Raw genomic sequence first — 21,326 nt, 5'->3', positions numbered from 1 at the left:
AATGGGCTTTCCACCCCCGCCCCACACCTTCACACCAGTGCAACCTCTGTAGGTCTCACCATAAAATGGGTCTGGCGCAGTAAGAACTGCAGTGCTGTAGGAGGAACCACACGACACGACGTGGGTCAGAACAGCCCAACGGGGAGCTGCATGATGGCACGTACTCATGCGAAGCCACCTGACGGCTAAAGCCTGGTGTCCAGCTACTATTTGGCTATTAGCAGGACCCAGATGGGGCTTGAAGGGCTGGTTGCTGAACCACAAAGTCTCCAATGAGGTAGTAAATAAATAAATAATAATAATAGTTTTGCAGCCATTTTCTTTATCACCATCACAACTAAGTTGTCTTGTGTCTGTTTCAGATGACAGTCACTAATTTTTACGGGTTTCATTCCTGTATTTGCAGCTTAATGCCCATTAACCAAAAGTCTTTTTCTTTTTTTTTGGTGGGTTTTCACACATGTTCATTAAAGGAAGCAGACCCATATAACTATAACTAAATAACTATTAGTTCAACACAGCTTGTAACCTGACGGATGCATCCGTGTACTAAATTAGTTCTTCCACCTACTAGCAAGAAAAAAAAAAAAGAAATCAATACAAATTTAATACTATGACTCCTCTTCTGAAAGGAAAAAGGCAGGTCAATCTATCTTGGTTGCACAAAAAAAGGTGGAAAGCTTATTTGATCACATCTGAGGGAAAGCTCTAGTCAGCCTCAACAGTTTCTTCTAGATTAAAAATATTAATAAAAGCTGATTATATATATATATATATAAGTGAAACTTTTCCCAAGAACAGGTACTTCCAAGACATTTATTGCTTGGCAGCTCATTGTAAGTCAGTGAGAATTTTACTACTAATGAGCACGCTGCCAAGTCAGCCTTCAAATCTTGTCTTCAGCAGATCTTTGGGCAGATCCTGACACATTATGCTCAAGTAGCTTGACAGCTTTTTGATAAAAAGGTCAAAATCCTCTGTTCTACTGTCCTATTCCTGTTATGCACAGCAGCACTTACCTTGCAGTACAGGAGATAAAGGGAGATTTTCTGCCATATCTCTCCGACTGCCAGAGATTAACATAACATTTTGTAATAACGCAGAAGCTAAGCTGGAAATCCAGGCTGCCCCAGAACTCCCAAGCCAACCATCCCAGCAATGTGAGAGATTTTCAGCCACCCCACGACAGAAACGAAGGTTGCATGAGTAAGCGTCATTAACTAGAAGAAATGAATCCTCAGTGGTGGAAATAGCAATTACTCAGAGACACTCATCAGTGTTACGGATCTAACATGATTTAGACAGGCGAGGGGTACCCCACCTCTGCTCTCTCGTACCATTGGGGGTCAGGATTAACTACTGACGTCAGGGGAGTATTTCTGGAAGGAAAACACTCCAAGATGTGATGTGGACCAAAGCTACTACTAACAAATAGCAGGGTTTATTAAGAAGGTTGGCACTGATATGAGTACACTGGTGCAATTATCCCACCTTATTTTTCGTAGGACTGCCATAAAGGTGCCAGCTAAAGCAGAGAGCTCTGCCTGGGGATACCTACAATACCAGGTATTCACATCTGGCTACTGATACCAATGCAAAGGAAAGAAAGGCCTAGGATGATTACCAAGCATTAAGGCCAGAAGGAACTGCTTTACAGGCTGGAGAACTGCTTTTCACACCACTGTTCTTATCGCAATAATTAGAGTTTACCAAAAGCCTGATGTAGCAACACCAGAGAAAGGAAAATCCTCTGCTTCTCAAAATACTTTGTTCCACTACTAACTTACCCTTCTTACAGAAGACTAGTCGAAGCCAGATAAATTCAAGCTAAATATAGCTTGATCTTCCAAGAGCCCACTAATTGGAACAGTCTGCCTGTTCCCTGACCAGGGACACTGCAGCATGAATAAGAAGTAAATTATAAACCTCGACTTGCATTCCCAAGGGTTGGAATGGTCCTTCTGATCAACCCATTGTTCAACACAATCTTCAAATTGCCCAAATAGATGACTTATTATTGGTCTCAACCTGAAACAAAAGTATCCAAAGGATACACATATATCTTTCATGGGGGCTGAAGGACTGTAATTAAACACTGATGCTTAAGCAAACAGGAGAGCACTTGGGCTTCTCAAGTTTAGCACTGCTGAAAATAAAAGTGAAAAATCCATTTACCAGCTGTAGCTAAGTAAATAAATTAGCAGATGACGACTTTTTCCAGTTGTGAAAGAGAATGACCACAGCACATGGCTGCAGCAATTAGCGACAGATGAGCTAGTTTTGTAGAATCAGAACAGAGCCGACCAAGCCCCAAGTGAGAAGGCATTACTAAAGTTGGGCTGGGCTTCCCATACAATGGGAGCTGGAAGGACCCAAAGGGGCACAGTGACCAACCAAATTTGACCTGCAATGAAGATTACACATAAACAAGCTTGCAAACCTTACACCATTAGAAAGTTTTTTCTTTGTTAAATAGAGATGGAAGCCATTAAAAACAAACAAAATCTTTAACTACAGAAAAACCACGGAAAGAGTTGATTATGTCAACAGATAAGAGAAAAGCTAAAATTATATACAACCCCAATGGCAAATCAATATTATTTATATCCTCCTTAAGAGAATGAATAAATAAAAAGCTGTCTGATAGTGCAGAATATATAGGAAATGGTAAACTAAATCAACTGATGCGACACTGCTTGCATCACTGCCTACAGGACACAAATGGGACATCTGACCTGGAAGCCAGGGAAAGGAAATACTGTCCTTTTTAGGATTTTGACCAGATCACAGACAGGCTGAAAACACATTCACAGGTGAGTATAGGAAAAGGAAAAAAAAAAAAAAAAAGGAAAAAGGGAAAAGGAAAAAGGAAAAAAAAAGAAAGAAAAGGAAAAAAGGAAAAAAAAAGAAAGAAAAAAAGGAAAAGGAAAAAAGGAAAGAAAAAAAAGAAAAAAGAAAAAAAGGAAAAAGGAAAAAGAATAAAGAGGTCTTAAGAAAAGTTCATTTTTATCAGATTCCCATCCAAAGTTGTAATACAAAGTGCGAAGGAAGGAGTTTTTCTGATTTCAGCATGACCCTCCCACCTGCGGGCAGTCTCTCTGATCCAAAAGACAAGAAGTCCGGACCTTGCGTTTGTGGATCTTTCCCCAGAAAAAAAGCAAATCTCGGCACACAAGCCTCGCTCCGGTATTTTTCTGTCATCTGTCCAGGGTGAGGCTGCAATTGCCATCATTGCAGCTACCTGCTGCCACACTGCACAAGGCAGAAGGTCACAAGGGGACCATGTCTCAGCCTTCAAAAAAATGGAAGATGGGCAGGAGCAAAAGACAGACAGACGGACAGTAGGAAAATGAAAGGGAAGAAAACCCAGAGAGATAGAAAGCGGCAAATTTTGCAGTGGAAAGAAGGTTGTGAGAGGAAACTCCAATCACTGGGAAGGTAAGAAAGAAAGAGTTGAAGAAATGTTGCGCATCCAAAACTGTGCTTCTTTCCATAGCCTGAAACATGAACTAACTTCAGGAAGGATATTATCCTACTACCCCTACTTGTCTAGGGAAACATACTGTTGACATTGAAATCCAAGCAAACCACAAGGCAGCATCCGAATGCATCTTTGCCAAGTGACATTTCCACAATTAAATCACTTCCTGATGCCCTGCAGAGCATGACTGCCTAGATGCTTTTGTAGGCAGCAGAGGGACTTCTCCGCAATGTGGATAAATTAAGATTCTGCCCAATAACTTGTTTTGGCTTCAAGCTTGATGCAAGAGAATTCAATTTGACCTACCCAGCCAATGAGCTCTGGTATTTGCCTATACTTGGCCGTGCAATCAACATTGCAGGTCCAGGGGAAACTATGGTTTGTCCTATTAATTGCAACACCTGGTGAAGAAGAACACTTCAGGTTTTCAAGTCTGACCACATTGGCAGGCCTGCTGAAACAGCTCCAAAACAAACTGCTGTACATTAATGGGTCTATCTCATAATAATTGGCATGACATTAATCTGTTAAAACAGAATTTCAACTCTAGTGGTTTTTCTTCCCCCTCCAGCTAGGATTAGAACTTAGCCATCAGCTCACAACACTTACAAAAAATTACCATTTCACAATGCTTAGAGGACAGCTACAGCTTTCACCTCTCAAAAAACATTCATGAAATGTCCTTGGTCAGTTTAATTTGGGGGCATAAAAAATAAATCTTCAGTCCTTACCCTCCTCCTGTACCATTAACTGGTTCTCTATAAAACCCCAGCTATTCTTAATTAGCTAAAGGATAATAAAACCCAGGGCAAAATATTCTGGTTTGTGCCATCTTCTGCAAATCCACAGCTGTAAAGAACTGTGGTCTGACACACACCTGGATGTACATATGAGGGAAGGGCAAGGTGTTCGGTTGAGGCAAGTCCTGTTGTGTTTGCAGGTACTATAAAAATCCCAATGTTTCATTAATAAAATTTCACTGTTAACAGGAAAACAAACAAGTGAAAACAAAACAACCAAAAAAAAATCTGAGTTAAATGCAGCCCTGGAAAGAAAGCCAACAGGAAAGAGAGGTGTTTTTAAATATATTGCACAACTCCATAACACATGCAACTTGCAGGGGGGGAAGAGGGGAGGTAGGCAAGGAGTAAGTTCTATAATTGCTTCAAGAAGAGAAATGTCAAGCACAGAAGATGCTGCTTGACACTAAGAAGTGGACTTTGGGGGCAATAGTCTTTTTAAATTTACGTTACACAGGATCCCAATTTTATCTCGATTTAATCAAAGCTCTCCAGCATGCAGATACAATGTAAAAAAAAAAAAAAAAAGGAGCAGGGGTAGCCTCTTATAATGAGTCTATGTACAGACAACACAGGAGTGGAAAATGCAAAGCAGCAACTGATTCCTGGGAACAAGAGCAACCATCTCACGGCCCAGACCAGGGCTCTGCCCTACAGATCACCATCTTCACTGTCCCAGCTTCTCTCTGTGATGCTAGCTGTGGGTTTTTCATAGTATTTTATCACATGCCCCACAACCCACAGTTCATCTGCCAGGATATTTTTCTCCCTCTTCAGTAAAAGGGTGCTGATGACATAAGCCAGCAGTATGCTAATTAAATCAGCTATATTTCAAACGTATATGAAGAACTGTAGAAGTCAGAATAGGAAGAGACATTTTTGGTTTGAGTAATATTAGCTAATTATAAAGGGTGTTTGTCTACATCTTTTGATAGAGGAAGATAAGGACCACTTACTAGAAACAATGACAACATTTCAACTTTATTTCCATTTGAAAGCATCAACTTGTCCTGACAAGAGACAACAACGTTTCTATCAGTCTTCATTATTAAAGGTTTCTTTCCAAGGACTTTTATTTCTTTCTAATAAAACCAGATATACAATCATCTATGGATGAACTGTTTCCTTGGTTAGTACACCACATGTGATATGGGAGATCTCCATCTACCTGATTCAACTCCGAATCATATTCAAAGCTTGCTTTCCCATATCTGAAGAGGGAAGCTAGATATTTGCAGAGGGCTTTTCCTTCTTCATCTGTCCATTTGTTGCAGGACTAGAAAAAGAATGAAAATTCTGTCCTGAAAGACTAAAAAAAAATGTTTTCTACATTTCCTCTGACATAGAGGTACTGAGATGGAGAACAGAGCTGTAACACAGAAACAGAGTTATGCTATCCCTCAGCCTGAGAGTACAGACATCGGATGAATACAGTGCCCACCTAACAGAATTACTTGTGGTCAAGGACAAACAAAAATAGCTATATAACACTCAAAGTTATTTCATTTTTAATGTGATGTACAAACGTTCGAACAGCCCCACATGCTGTACAGCTCCTTATTGCACTGATGTGGAGAAAAAACAAAACAGGAAGAACTTGAAGCACTGAAATGGCAAATGAGGACAAACTCTCCTCACAGCAGTTTTCACAAAGGTGAGAAACAACTTTTACATGTCACCGTGCTTTCTCTGAGGGTTGCAGCAACGCTGATGGTTTCTTGCTCCTGACAGCAGGTTCAGGACCTTTTCTCTTCTGGTTTTCACGATGCTTCCTGTGGTCATGCTCCAAGACAGTGCTGTCCACACTCTGAACTGGTCACCACTAAGGCTCATCTCAAACCAGAATTTCTCTGCAAGAGTTGCTCCTTGTCCTCTCACTGGTCAGATCCACTGAAGACAACCGTCCACTGCTAGGACTAGGAGAAAAGAAATCAGCAGCTCAGATTAGATGTATCTTCCTTATAGGTAGAAGCTCCACTTCAAACAGGAGGTGCCTTAAAATCCTCTGAGAAACACCACAGTTAGCTTAAAATCTGAACCAAAAGAAATGAAACGCTAGAAGACCTGAAGTAAGTCTGGGGTGCATCAAGCACAGCACTGCTAGTCGGCTGAGGGAAGTGACTAACTCACTCTACGCTGGTGTGGCCTCACCTCAAGTACTTTGTACAGTTCTGGGCACCGCAATAAAAGGAGGACATAAAACTATTAGGGAGTGTCCAAGGGAGGGCTACGAAGGTAGTGAAGGGTCTGGAGGGGAAGGTGTGTGAGGAGCAGCTGAGGTCCCTGGGTTTGTTCAGCCCAGAGCAGAGCAGGCCGAGGGGAGGCCTCATGGCGGCCTGCAGCTCCCTCACGAGGGGAGCGGAGGGGCAGGCGCTGAGCTCTGCTCTCTGGGGACAGCGACAGGACCCGAGGGAACGGCATGGAGCTGGGACAGGGGAGGGTCAGGCTGGGTGTCAGGGAAAGGTTCTGCACCCAGAGGGTGGTCGGGCACTGGGACAGGCTCCCCAGGGCAGTGGTCACAGCAGTGAGCTGCCGGAGTTCAAGAAGTGTTGGGACAACGCACTCAGTTTAGGGTCTGGTTTTGGGTGGTGCTGTGTGGAGCCAGGAGCTGGACTCCATGGTCCTTGTGGGTCCCTTCCAACTTGCCATATTCTTTGTTTCTACAGGAGTCTGCATAACCCTAGACGTTTTAAATATTCACCACTAAGACTCCAGATATGTAGTCCCATTCTGAAGCTCTCTGAAGCGTCTTAGAAGAAAAAAAAATAGAGAGAGAAATGTACCATGACAAACTTTTCCAGCTTTGGTGAGTCAAGCTCCATACTCACAAACAACTTTACAAGTGAGTAACTAACATTTTCCACCCCTCTCTGTTATGCAATGGTAAATATTTACATGCGGTCTCTTCCACCAAAGTGAGTGACAGCATCAAACCAAGTGCTTAGCCAAATGCAGTTACGGCTTCCACAACCAGTTTTGCTCAATGAGATAACACCTTTAGCAAGTGTTGCTCAGTCATGGGATTAGTGTTATTTCCACCTCTTTTTTCCAGAATATTGTTGGTGGTGACTTGAGTGGAATTTTAACTTTCAAACCTGACCTAAAGCCTCATAGGAGGATTTACATCATCAGTTATTCAGATCCTGGGACTGAAAAGCAGGAATTGTAATCTGAGTTTATTAAATAAGGAGCAAATCAGGCATTTCCCTTCTTTTTCTTGTTAGACAGGGAAATAGTTAACTTTAGCAGAACTATTTTATTTTTTCTTTTTAAAAGGGGACCTTCTGCACTGCATTTAAACTTAGCACATAACAGCAAAGCTGGATGCAAGCGAAGACTACATTGCAGAGGAAGGATGCAGTGAAGTCCCAAGTTGCACAATCAGCTTCTCTAACACCAAATGACCCAAAGCACACCAGCAACGCTAGTAGCATGAAGGAAGTATTATCTTTAGTGCCTCTAAAGCCTTCATAACGGAAGGTCTCTATTTAACAACAGACAAAAGTTTTCCAGCAGAGGTAGGAAATACTAACTCAATGATGTCAACACATCTATTCTGTCAACATTTTCTTAGGAAGCTACTGAAACACAGTTGTTTCCTTTGGGTTTAAACATTTCCTTTAAATAAATTGCCTTGATACTAACAACATTAATTAGCACCAGATATGCTGGCTGAGCTCTGAGTGGTTTCCTGAACTGACATTCAGCTGGAAGCAGAACAACCTTCTTGACACACTAGAGATGCTGTCATAGAGATATTTTTGTGAAGAAAGCAAACAGGTCGTTACATAAGGATTTTGGATTCCTAATTCTATATCTTACTTTGTAACCTCAAGATAGATCCATTCTACTGAAGGGAAAAGTCATACATATTCTCTTTCTAAAGCACTTTGGTATCTACGTGTGAAGAGAGAAAACCAAAATACTACTTTTAATTTTGTAAAAACAACAGGAGGTTATGTAGAGGTCACAGATTGCCACATCTACTGTTTAATACCTTTACCTGCAAAATACCTTCCATGTACAAATGAGCAGGTGATATAAATTCTACTTATAGAATTGGCATAAATCCTAAATTAAGCCTCTAAGGGGTGGAAAAAAAAATTACCTTTGCTAGACTACACTTCCGCTTTGATGAAAGGCAGTTTTTCTTTAAGGCTTCTCTGGTCTGTAAATTAAAAACAACCCCCTAAAATTAGAGGTTACAGTTTCTAAGTGTAGAAAATATTCATATAATCCAGGATTAGAGTCGAAATGACCCAAGTACCTTTCTGTCCAGAAGTGTCCCAAACAACAGGATGAAGAATCCCTAAAAAAATTGGAGATAAAAAACAGTTACAAAACACCATAACCACATGAAGTTTCTTAAATACTTCTTATAGCATAGATAAAATAATGCTTTTATCAGTGCAGAACATCTCATCATCTATGACAATGACAGCAATGCCCCACATGAGTTTACCCACCCAGGTCACATGGACTATCCAGGAATGCCAAGAATGGATATATAATTCATGCTAATTCTCATTACAAACTGGACTGATGGGTTACATACCAGAACTTTTTCAACATACTTAATAGCAGCATTAGCCAAGAAGAACCAAGGCAGTATGGATATACAATGGTATGTCAGGTAACATTAGACTTTGACACTGGTGAGTTAAACGAAACTATCCTTAATGGCAAGTAAGATTTTCTGAGTATTTGTTGGGTGATAAGGATTAGATATCTTTGCAGTTACTCGACATTAACCCATGTATTTTAATGTAAATTCTTCCTCTTAATTTTTCATTAGACTTTGTATCAACTCGTTTGTTCTATTGCCCATCTGCATCCATGTCAACGCAGAATACCTAGTGCAGCTACTGCGTTAAATAGATAAGATGCAAGGAAAGCCTGCTTTTCAAGCACAGCACATGCTGCCAGCCCCTCTTCAATCTGCTACCTTTTCCCAAGGTCAAAGTTTGAGAGGGCACTATGCCCAGACTTGCTGGGTTTACCTGGAAGGCGTTCAGTAGTGCGAACGTAACATGGAATGCCAGAGAGTGACTATCAATGATTATTGCTAATCCAAACCCCCAGGTGAGGCCCAGAAGAGGTGTCAAAAGGGCAACGTTTTTGCTAATTCGGATCATGTTGCTCAAATCTTGTGACTTGCAGCCATCTCCAATAGAGGGTCTTCCCATCTTCACCACAACCACCACCACCACCGCCAAATTGACAACAATGATGCCCAGAGCAGGTACGACAAAGGCCAAAAGGGCTTTCGTCTCATACCAGTTGAGCCAGCAGGCTCCACTCCTTAAATATCCATTTTTAGGTTCAGTAATAGCAACAGTGAGGATAGATATGAGTAATGGACATCCATATCCAATAGAGAATGCTGTAGCTATGAACGCAGATCTTGTTATCTTAAAAAAAACTAGTAACAATCCATAGAGAATCAAGAGACCCAGGGTAAACATCCAAAAAAACAAGGCAAGATAGAAAAAGTGAAGGAAAAAAGTGGCTGCTACACACAGCCGGTAGTTTAGGGCTGTGTTGTGCACAATAGCTGCTACGATGAATAAAATATCAGCAATAAGAAGTGACGTAGCTATGTTCACCAAACAAAAATGGCGCATGTAGGTTATCTCAGTTTTTGTAACGTGATGCCAGACAACAGTCTCGATGGTAAGGCACAGAACCAAGCTGAAAATAGAAAGGCCTAACCCCACACACGTAATGTAATCCAACACCACGTTTCGCAGCATGGTGGGGGACATCAAAATGGAGAAGGATTTGAACGTCCGGCGGTGGTGCTTGCACATACAAACAACGCTGCTGATGTTGTCTGACTTCATTTTGCATGCCTTGCTATCCCATCTCCTCTCAGCAGAGTGCCATCCAACGCACTGAGCCTTGACGTTCTCCAGTTTATTCACCTTTTCAAAGGTGAGCAAAATATGCTGAAGCTCTTCTGGAAGAGACACAGATAAAACCATTCCGTTCACAAAAACAGGGTCCGAGCGGCTGGTTTCTATAATGGCTCCAAGTGTGGGAAATGCAATGCTGATTGCTTTGGAAGTCCTAGGCAACTTCAAAAGTTCTTCTTCTGGAATGGCCACGCGCCCACTTACATTGCTTGTCTTATTTAACTCCATAGAAAAATCAAAGCTCTTCCCTGAAGTATTTTTATATATGCTGTAGCCTTTAGTAGAGATGAAGTGTTCCTGTATACTTTCCGACCCATTCCTTAGAAGAAGTTTGCCAGCAAATAAGTTCACTGAGTCCAGTAATGTTGAACTGGCATTTCTGTCCCTGACAAAAGCCCAATTGGAAATGATGGAGCTGTTCAGAATATGGTTTGCTATCCTGCTATAACTCTGAAACAAAGAAGAAAAATAAGTTAATTTTCATGTTAAAAGAAAAGTTCTATTATTCCATTGGCACAGTCTGCAAGAAAAAAAAAAGCTAATTTAAATTCAAGATTAATTTCTACAAAGTAAATATATGTCTTTGTCAATAAACAGGTTCACATGACCCATCTCAGTCAAGCCCAAACATCTCACTGGCATGAGTCACCAACAGAATTGTACTATCCTCTTCACATCAAAGCTCAAAAGGTACTGGGAAGAACGATAAAAAATAAAAAAATAAAAATAAATATGACACCACTTCTGTTTCAGATTTTGACCTGCAATGTGGCTCTGTTTACATCTCCCTCTGCACAGTTCTTCCCCCACCTCTCTGATTTCTGAGTTCGTCAGGGAAAGATTTCAGTTTTTATCGTGCAACGTGTGAAAACACAATCGTGATCAGCATCTCCAACACTGCTTTTTCTGCCATGTAATACTTTAAAAATGAAGTCTTCCTTGTACTGCTCTCCCAAGTCTATAAAACTGTTGCTGCAAACATTTGCTTTTAAAGAAAACAAATTCCGCCAATGGGAACTGGAGGATTTCTGCCATACGTGAACAGATGAAACATTTTCTCTGACAGCAAAACATGGCCCCCCTTTGGAAACTCGTTCCAGGTGATCTCCATGTGTGACTTGCAGCTACCACTTCTTTGGAGAGTGCCTGCAAAGTAAGAAACTGCACGGCTGCTCTGGCAAGCTCAGATCCAACTCTTCAAACCCATAAAAGTAAATACCTGCATTTTTCCTCTATTGACATTTTCTGACAACATCAGGGAAATATTCTTTAGCAGTTCCACTATATCAGCAATGTTTCCTGGAATTGCTGGTGAAGACAGGATATCTGGGATGATGCATGAAAAATCAGCTTGGCAGTTGCTATTCCCATGGTCATCAGCACCAAAATGTTTTGCTTCATCTCCTGGCTTCCCGTGCACTGGTTTTCCTCCTCCTACAAAGGGCAGGTGTCCTCCAGCAACACTAACATGTCCTCCAGAACTTGGAAGAGGTTCATGTTCAGAAATCCTCTAGAGGGAGAAAAATAAATTTTGGAGAATTAATGAACAGAATCAAAATGATGCTACTGCTACAACCTGCAAACTGTACAGTGCTGGTGTGTTTAACTAACATGCAGAAAGACCTGAAAACCAGGACCAAAGCTCCACTGAGAAAAGTTTCTTTCTTGCACAATGCATTTGGAGGAAGGGGCAAGAACTGAATATATTGCCTTACTCTTCAAGTGACTTGGAAAAAAAGTTTTTTATTTTGTAGTTGGGGAAGAATTTACTAGAAATCATCTAATTATTATAGGCCTTTGTAGTAATTAGAATTTGGAAGCGCTTTTGTACAGCTGTTCTCTCAGGTTCATCCTAGAGTATCATTGTCTTGGTTTAGATCTGTGTGAAAAACATTAATCAGGTGAAGAAGATAAGTTCATTTCTGAACTGTTTCAACATTGGAAGTGAATTTGGGAAATTCCTATTACTTAATTTAAGATGAAGTCAAAGCTTCACAGTAATTTGGTTTCTAGGATCCCATCTTCTTCCCTTTGCTCAAAATTTAAAGTTTGCATGGGAGGGAAATGTGTCTTCACAACAAATTATGACCACAGGGGAAAGTAGATGCGTAACTGTTAATATTACCTGAAAAAGTGACTGAACATCCAGATTTGCACAGGCATCTATGAACATTTGCCACTTTCTATCTTTGCAGACAAAACTCATCTCTCCATGGAAGGAGGGAGAACAAGGCTGAATACAGATAGCTCCGCTAACTTCACAGGGAATCAGATTTATACACCCATCTGGAAAAGAAATCAAGCAGATATTGTTCTAATGCGCATGACAGCATACTACGATCCATGAGGCGAGTATCGGGGGCGTAAATACTGATAATGGATAACATTTCAAAAAAATTACAAGACACGTAGCTATTCACTGTACCTTGCAGATTGCCAGTTTTTGACTCCTTGCTGAGAACCTGAAAAATAAGGTAAAGTGGAATGTATATTGAATGTGAAAATAAATAAAAGGCGACTACCTGGAACAAACTAGAAAGGTGACTTCAATGGTAGAGTGGTCCTTCTGAGGTCCAGAAGACTTTTTAAGATACAGAATAGATTGTTTATGGCCCATCAATCATACAGAACAATTCAGAACTCTCTATTAATGTTTTGTCTCTACATTAAGCCTTCACAGTTGTACTTTTCTACTAAAGTGACAATACCGAGCTAGTGGTGAAGATCATACATGCCTCCAGTAGTTATCTCTGAGTGAAAAAGCCTGTATTGATTTTAAGGTCTCCAGCATTCTCACACTGATGTACAAGGATCTGTGTGATTTGTGCCATAAGATGCAGCTACAGCTGTACAGAATACCACCACCAAAGCCTCTTTGTTCCAGTCCTGATTGGAAAGCAACACCAAGGCAGACATGCCATGCTCAGCTTAAGGACACTCGCTGGGACTGCGTGTTGTACAGGCAGACTCAATCCAGAGCAGTTGCTCAGATCTGGCTTTCACTTCTCGGTCAAACGGCTTATCTGCCATCAGCCAAACGCCGTCTGGAAAGAAACGTTGGCTGTGTGATGCATTAGAAATCACACTGCTACTGCTATCTAACAGTCCGAGAGTTGTGCCGGGGGCTGCTTGGCACATTGAGTGTATTGAATATTGTAATGTTTCCTCCCAGACCTACTGATTTGACTAATTCTCTCACTGCAGGCATCTCTGCTTTGCCACCCTGAAAGCCAGCAAGGAACTTTTACCAGGAGAGCTCTCCAAGACCTTACAGCCTCTAGTCCTCAGGGAGAGGCATCTCTTGTCATCTCATGCTTTGAGGTCCCAAAGCAACAACCGTGTTCCTTGCCTACAGGTGTCTGTACAGAAAGAACAACCCGTAAAAAAAGTGGAGAGGAAGGTATTTTATGTTTCCATCAACTATCATAAATCCTTGGAAGAGATTTGTATCTCACTGGCTCAGATCTACTTTGAATAAGCACAGTACAACCAGACCAGAAAAATTCTGGATGCATTATCCAGACTGCCTAGTAGATCCATGGGAATTCTGGTGATAAATAAGATAAATATAAGCTGTAGCATTCCTGATATGAAAGAAGAGATTTTTTCCTTTTACTGGTACGTAAAACTCAATTCTGAATAACTCAAGTGAACAGGTGATTCCCCCCCCATTAAAATCAAATGTTGCAGGTTTCTGTGCCAGAAAGCTCTGGAGTCCACGGCCTCTCACGGACGCAAGGTCACCAACTTCGCTCACCAACTCACCCTGGGAGCAACGCGTGGTGCAGCCGGGAAGAAGTGCACAGCCCAAAGGAGCAGGCAGTGGGCCACCCTCACATCCATTGCCTCGCATTTGCTGCTTTTCTCCTGGAAGAAAGATATGCTGAAGATGGCAACATCTGTTTTCCCTTCTTGAACATAGTCCAGTTGCTAGTACGTGAGCAGCTAAACCCATTTCAAGCACTGTCCTCGCTGGGCATGCAAAGTGATTTTCAGACATTTATCAACTTTTTACTGAAAATGATTTGTGCACTTTTATTTAAAACAAACAAAAAAAACTGTTCAATATTAGAAGTTACTGCATTAATATTTACTGTAAACTGCAAGGTGAAGAGCTTAAAGCATTTCAGCCTGTGGGTGCCTTTTGAAGCAGTTTCACACAACCTCGTCTCTACGGAGTCTAACTTTTGCTACTCTCCTCGGGCAGGCCCTGATGAGAATTGCCATGTGAGATGGAAAACTCAGGCCCTTGGGCCTCAGATATCCAATTATGAGCACTGAGAGCAGATGCTGCCTTCAGCAGGCGCTACCTTTGATTCAGCACATGGCAAACTGTCCAGAGGTGGCAGCCAGCCTTGGCAGAGCACACAGCCGTTATCATCAACATCATAGGACGCTGAAAAATATATATTAAACAGTTTTAAAGTTAGGTTTAAAGCTAGTGACCATTAGCTCTTCTAAGGACCAAAACTGATAAAGATAAGCGAACCACAAGACTCAGATCAACACTGCTGAGGAACAGGAGATGACCAGGAAACACCTAAAGATATTAGGTAAAGGATTGTACCAACTTCTTTTCAGATTTCTGCAGTCATTAAATAATATTTATTGTATGCTCTTAGCCCTAATTCCATTTCGCATTTGGGAATCCTTGAGTTCGTCATGTTTCATTATTAGTTCATATCCACTTTGTATTTATACACTTATGGAACTCCACCTAGGGCTGTTACCTCTAGGTGAGGTAACAGCCTGGGACAGCTCCAGGTATCTGAGGCTCATGGAGATAATGAGCCATGTTACTGGTGAAGCACAGATCTCGTTCAGTCGCATTGCTTCACTCATCATGGAAACTACCCAGCCTCAGCACTGCAAGAACATGCCAAGGTTACTACTACACATCAACAGAAACATAAAGCAAGGCAAGTAATACAGCAAGAAGTCAGTCACTTTCGGGAAAGAATATGGATATGCTTATAGAAGTACATAGGCTTGCAGGTATCTCCTGCCCAGCTCAGGAGATGGTCACCAGATGCTGTATCTCCTCCTCCAACTAATTTCATTTGGTCATAGCACCCCAGGAGGGCAAAGGTCCCAGCAGAAGGAAAAGAAGAGCGAGGAATGAATGTCTGGACAATGGTTAAAAGAAGAGGAAAAAAAACTCTTAAAATAGTAGAAAAGGTAAACTGATAATCTATTTAAGAAGTAATTCAAATTTAAGGTAACCAGTTTATGAAGTCCTTATCTCTGATTTCTGCTAGTTTATAATGGAAGCATTCTGTAGAACCTACAAAACTTTCCCTCCTTACTCCATGCCCAAGGACTCATCGCGAGGCAATCTGACCTTGCATGATCACAGCTATAAGAGGACCCCACTTGAAAAACAACAACATTGGGAACTACACCCTCAGACTGGTGGACCCAAGGTTTCTGGCCAAAGGGTTCTCCATCACCTTAGGTTACAGCTTTCCCCTCTCTGCTACCCCAGAAGCAGAACTAGAGAGACATACCTATTCCTTTATAGGAATTCCTTAATAGGAATATCCTTTATAGACATACCTATTCCTTTATAGGAATAGGTATCCAGCACAGAAATTCCAAGCACATATTGTGCAAAAAGACATTTTACATTAGGCTTGTCTATTCAGCTATACAATTTTATTTCCCCAAACATTCACTGCAGACTTGTGCTACGTGTATGCAATATCTGAAAAAAAAATATTAAATCCTTAGTTATGGAACTGAATTCTTTATTTGGGGCTTGAATGCCTACATGTTTATGTTAAAATCCAAGCGGTTCACAAGCCACCATATGATCACTCATACTGCTAACTGTTGCATGGTATGTTAAAAAGGCTACAGCAAGAGTCCTCAACGTGGTCATTTAAGGAAAAAAAATAAGGCTCTTACTTATACAGAGGCTTGGTTGGTATTAATTACTTTTATAAAGGGACACAGGTGGAAAAGGTGAATTTAAGTAAAGCAATTTAAGTAAAGCAAGTTCCAAGAGGAGAGTGATCTTTACAATAACTTCATAAGAAAATCTGAATTTTTCTGAGAAGTGACAACATTGTGACTAGAGACCAATCACAAAACTCCAAGCAAAAATCAGAGGTTAATTAAGATGTCTAATTACTTCCACAGACACAAGGAGCAAATATAAAACTGAGCAAACAAGTGCAAAGTTAAAATAGCCTAAAGCAGTTAGATTTAGTTTAGTCATCTGATTTCACAGATGACTTCAGTTCCCTCACTGATAGTTTTCGAACAGTTCTGGCAAAATGTTTCGTGATGGTACTCACCGTTTTCAGGAGTCTGGGTTAAACTGTAAGCAAAATTAACAGAGCCAGAGATCCTCCAGATATGACGGGTTAGCATCCAACCACTCATCTGCCGCCATCTTGCCCCAGTCTCGCTATTATGGCCTTACCCTGAGTTGCTTCTTTGCTCTGATTCATTCATCCCATGAGGAAATAACCTTTGGCATCGGCCTGCTTTTTTTCTTGTCTGACTGGATCAACGGCGAGGAACCTGCAGATGACGATACAGGTATTGCACTGAAAAATGCCAAAACAAGTTGCAAACGCCCACAAAACTGCTGGATTGCCACCTGTCAGGAGTCCTCACCAGTGAGTCATGCCTGTGTGGTTTGCACCTTCCATCCCAGAGGAGGAGGCACCGTCTGCTCTGCTGTATTTAACAGGTCTTCTTCAAAGATGAAAAGAATTCACAATCAAAACTTAGCCAAGTTAACGCATTATGCTTCGTAAATCAAAAATGACACTACTGATAATACTCTGTGCAGCTAAAAAGCTGTGACCAAGTGATCTTTTCCTTATGGACTGCACAGAGAGGGGGCTACAGCTGCCTGCTGAAGTTTGTGCCATGTTCAGCGTTAGCTCTCTTAATATTGGCTCACCATCATTCCTGCTTTTCTGAGGATTGCCAACAGCCAGTAATGTACAGCATGCAGTTTCTCATAACAAAGACCACTTCCCACTGCTCTACCCATGGGACTGTTTCAGATGAACTTCGGCCAAAAAAAAAAAAAAGTTCTTGAATCCTGCAATATGTTTGTCATGAGTTTTTAGGGTTTCCAAGTCATTTTGTTTGCTACCACAACTTAAGCCAATCACCAGCCACAAGACAGGTCTCATTTTAGCCCAGAGGTACGCATGATTTATTGTGCTATTTTGATACAGACAGCATTGCATCTCATGTTGGTATCAAGCGGGAATTAAGCCAAGCACAATTAAACAGCCAACATAACCGACCTGGGGACGTTAAATGATTTGCACTTGATACAGTACCGGGTAAAGAAGAATTAAAAGGTGGCTCCTTAGCTCGCCTTTAAGTCAAAAGTAAAGGGGTGAATACCAGATCACATCAAAGTATGGGCAAGTTTTTAAGACACTTTTTCTTGGTACCTGGAGTTATCCTTCTACACACACCCAGAACCTTTGCTGTGGTGACAACTGAACACCCCTCAATTCTCAACCCCCCTCAACCTAAGCATCTGTCCTCTGAAAGACACGAAGGCTGACATTTCAGCACAGACATACATGCACACTTCTCCCAGAAACAAAGAGGTATAAGTCTGTGCTCCCTGGGGCTTAGAAAGACACTCAGATCATGACTTTCCACAACCAGGGCAAGTGCTCTGAACGTTAAATGAGCAGCATCAGTCTCACCCTTCACAAGTTGGTCGAGGCTGTTTGGATCTTCAAGATGGGAGGTATGTGCCTGGACATCCCAAAGGGAGTGGTTTGTCTTTTCAGCTCTTGCAAAACCCAATTTCCCAAGATAGATGAGCAGCTGTTTTGACACTGCTCTGAGAAAGCGATCAGGAACATCTTAGAGAACTTTAGTAACAGACAAAAGTAAGGCAGCTACAAAAACCTGTTTTCATCATTTCCTTTGGAAAAAGATGAGAGACTTCTGCTAAATTATGACTTTAAATAAACGCCTTCTATTCATTAAAGTTCACCGTGTTTTTTTTTTTGCTAAACAATTCAAAAATCAAACCTTGCAATACGTTAAAGTTTTTCACCAGACTTCATTCCTTTAAAGCAACATTCATGAAAAATGTTATCTTCTTCATGATTATTTGAATAAAAAAAGCAGACATGGACCTGTAAGTTTTTCCAAAACTGTATGCAGACAAAAGCTTTTTACAGAATATGAAAATGGAATAAAATATTGCATTTTTAAAATGCTCTTCTGTTGTTCTGTTCTTCATTTGCCTTTTTCCTTCATCCATAACCCTTTTAGATGTTGTAATCTCAGTCTTTAGTTCTCCACTTTGTATTTAAGAAGAGACTCAAACATACATTTATCCATGTTACTGGGTGGCATCAGGATCTTAAAAATAAACTGAAGATGCACAGAAAGGTCAGTTTGGACCAACAAAAAATGAAAAAAGAAAGGAATAAGAGTTACTAAAAAGTTGAGGCTTCCAGTCACAATTAAAAACAAAACAAAACACCAACAGTAAGCTTTCCAACTGTTGGGATAACTATCCTGTAAGTCAGGAACCAGAGTATCCTAGTGAGTAAATTCAAATACGAAAGATGAAAGTCTCCAGGGGTGAGCTATATGAATGATAATGAATACACGTTTTCCACCCAATCTCCTTCTGCAAAGTTGTTTTGTTTGGTTTTTTTTAACGTATAATATGAAACATTTCTGAACATAACCGAGCAGACATTTCAACAGTTTTAAATTATTTTATTTACTGAGTTTGGATAGCATGCATCATTTTACAGCACCAGTAAACAAGTCAGAGAAGCATACTGCTTTTAGGAACTTGTACTGTGGAATGTCTTCAAAACCATTACTCTCTTCTCATCCACTCTAGTACGTAACACTAGCTGAAGACAAGACAGACATTTATTAGGGTAACTTCCTTATGGCTAAAAATACTAATAGCAGCGACTTTTAAAAGAGGGTTTTATTAAATCAAGTCATTGCACTTGGGTCATTTATTGCTATAGCGAACAAAGGCCATTAAATAATTAACACCTTTCATTTGTGGTTTTAACTGATTGTCTTGTTCTGTTTGTCTGCTACAAGCTTATATGCAGACTATTTCTGTAGAGCAATCCATTACAAGGTTTGTTTCATGCTCTAATCATGGTGAAGAGCTTGTATAATGAAATCTGCTATTCCACTAGGCTCAATTCTTGCTCTTCATCATCTGACTTAGAAGTATGAATTCTAAGTAAGAGCTTAGTGTCTGACAAAAAGCACTACTGCTGCACATTAGTCCTCAACATAAAGATCAGGTTCAAGTCTTCATTTGTGATGCATCTAGGCAATTAGAAGTTAAAAGCATTAATATCAAATCAGCTTATTAGTGATACGACTAGCAAATATTACCTAATACCTGCATAGTATATTAATGAAATCTTACAGAAACTTTGATCAGCAACCAAGAAACAGAATCCAACTGAATTTTTGACATTTGCTTTTTATGATGCATCAACTGTGGAGAAAGCATATTCTTAAGAATATATCTCACTTCCGTATCTCTTGCTCGAGTGACATAGTAAATAATTACTATATTTATGGCTATTCCCATGAATAGAAATTTAATTCTTTCTCTTATTGGTGAAGTTGTCAACTAATATGGTATGTTTTTGTCATTTAAATTCTAGTAGACCAAAAGGAGATAAGGTTGTTCCTAACAGAAGTAACACATTTGACTGGCTTTTTAAAACCGTTTTTCATTCTTTTATCAAGTGAATAGAGCAATAAGTATAATTGTCTCCCACAACTTTGAATATTATTTGTATATTATTCTGGTGCACAGTGTTGAGCTCAGGGGTTAAAGATAATGGCAGTCCACAAGATTTCAACCATTTTCTATAAAAAAAAGTGAAAGATGCTGTCTTAGATGCCAGCACAGTGCTGTCAAAGCAATCATTCCAATCACTCGTTAAATACAAAGATGTAATTAAATTTAGAAGTACACAATATACTGAGAAAGTTTATAGCATAAATATATAAATATTGAGACATTTTGAGAGTAGCAAAGTTCCAAAGTGATTTATTTGGAGCCATATTATAAACAAAAACTGACTATTGTAAAAACAGATCAAAATTCATACTTAACCAATAGAAAGAGTGATGACTTCAGTTTAGGTACACACAAGCACAGACACTGTGAGTTAAGGTTTACTTTTTCACGTTGTGTTCTGCAGTATTTTAGGCACAACAGGTTCAGTTAAGACTGGATTCTAGCCTTGTTTCTGTGTTTCTTGCATTTTGTAGTATTAAGAGTTACTTTTGTTGTAACTTTGTGATGCAGTCCTAAATCCCTTTTTAATCCAATAGTGCAAGTGACAAAATGTTCTGCTAAACTACTCTGATTAGGTCATCCTTTCTTACTACAATGCATAGGTGTGTCATCCGATTCACTGCATTAACAAATTCCTATCTCATTGCTCAACTTATAAACAGCATATTATTAGTATTCTCACTGCAGACAGGCACAACAGCATAACCCTGGGTAAGACTGCCAAAATTAAAAAATATACAAATATTCCCTTTTTGCATGTAGGGGAAAAATAGTGACTACAATTATGACACAGCTATTCCGTCCCTCCCAATAGATTATTTTACAGATTACTTGTAAAGATAGATCACCCTATTTATAGTATAGATCTCTTTAAAAATTAAGCTACAGGTATTTAATAAAAATCTATTAAGAATTCCCTCTCCTTTTTATACAGATTCAGTAGTATTTTCAAGCAAACCAAAAAATAAAGGTCTGCAATTCCAGCACAGTAAGAAATAAGGCCTCTTTTATATTGGCAAAAAAATTACACCATTATTCTCTTTTGTTTTCTTATCTCTGAATAAAAGACTATATTCCTCTGTTACTATATTTTTCTTTAAGACTGTAGAACACCAGCATTCATTATTACAAAATAAAAGAGTCAGTTCTGCTTGTGTTCAGCTTGAATTCCTGGCAAGTTAAAGATAGCAAGTCCATGGGTGTCTCATGTAGACATCACTGCTTTCTTCAATTTTTCTATTTCAACCTGGAAAACAGATATTTTGAAAAGTCAGTAGAGTAGCAATAATCTAAAGTTTCCAGAGCTTTCACCAAAATTATAACCTTGAAATCTC

The 21,326-nt window shown here is 40.0% G+C and overlaps 2 protein-coding genes across 4 annotated transcripts in view; both read right to left on the bottom strand.

The window, feature by feature from the left end:
• Positions 1-5,237: 5,237 nt before the first annotated feature.
• Positions 5,238-18,746, bottom strand: ADGRF4 (adhesion G protein-coupled receptor F4). Of its 3 annotated transcripts, XM_083828252.1 has the most exons (11): positions 16,821-18,746; positions 16,496-16,724; positions 14,507-14,592; positions 13,962-14,063; positions 12,622-12,658; positions 12,322-12,482; positions 11,416-11,706; positions 9,282-10,646; positions 8,549-8,590; positions 8,390-8,449; positions 5,238-6,197 (listed from the first exon to the last, which is right to left on the bottom strand). In XM_083828252.1, exons 2-11 carry the CDS (start codon positions 16,581-16,583, stop codon positions 6,192-6,194), a joined length of 2,238 nt encoding a protein of 745 aa, XP_083684378.1. In that variant the 5' UTR covers positions 16,584-16,724; positions 16,821-18,746; the 3' UTR covers positions 5,238-6,191. The 3 variants fall into 3 exon arrangements, with proteins under 3 accessions (XP_083684378.1, XP_083684379.1, XP_083684380.1); XM_083828253.1 differs by lacking the exon at positions 8,390-8,449 and having other exon boundaries at positions 16,496-18,746; XM_083828254.1 differs by lacking the exon at positions 14,507-14,592 and having other exon boundaries at positions 16,496-18,746.
• Positions 18,747-18,899: 153 nt separating this feature from the next.
• Positions 18,900-21,326, bottom strand: part of CD2AP (CD2 associated protein) — a 75,452-nt gene continuing 73,025 nt past the window's right edge. The window contains exon 18 of the mRNA XM_083828255.1: positions 18,900-21,238. Within this exon, the coding sequence (XP_083684381.1) occupies positions 21,197-21,238 (42 nt within the window). The 3' untranslated portion in view covers positions 18,900-21,196. The remainder of the gene's footprint in view (positions 21,239-21,326) is intronic.

This window comes from Anser anser, assembly GCF_964211835.1.
Source record: "Anser anser genome assembly, chromosome: 3".
Taxonomy (NCBI): Eukaryota; Metazoa; Chordata; class Aves; order Anseriformes; family Anatidae; genus Anser; species Anser anser.
This window is presented reverse-complemented; position numbering and strand designations above follow the sequence as displayed.

What these genes read in the sequence shown, in the direction of transcription:
- ADGRF4 (XM_083828252.1), bottom strand. Translation starts at nt 16,583, where the DNA reads ATGAGTGGTTGGATGCTAACCCGTCATATCTGGAGGATCTCTGGCTCT. An exon ending in AACCCAGACTCCTGAAAACG is followed by an intron (nt 14,593 to 16,495) that starts GTGAGTACCATC and finishes TATATTTTTCAG; the next exon opens with CGTCCTATGATGTTGATGAT. An exon ending in ATGTTCAGTCACTTTTTCAG is followed by an intron (nt 11,707 to 12,321) that starts GTAATATTAACA and finishes TTCTCCCTCTAG; the next exon opens with AGGATTTCTGAACATGAACC.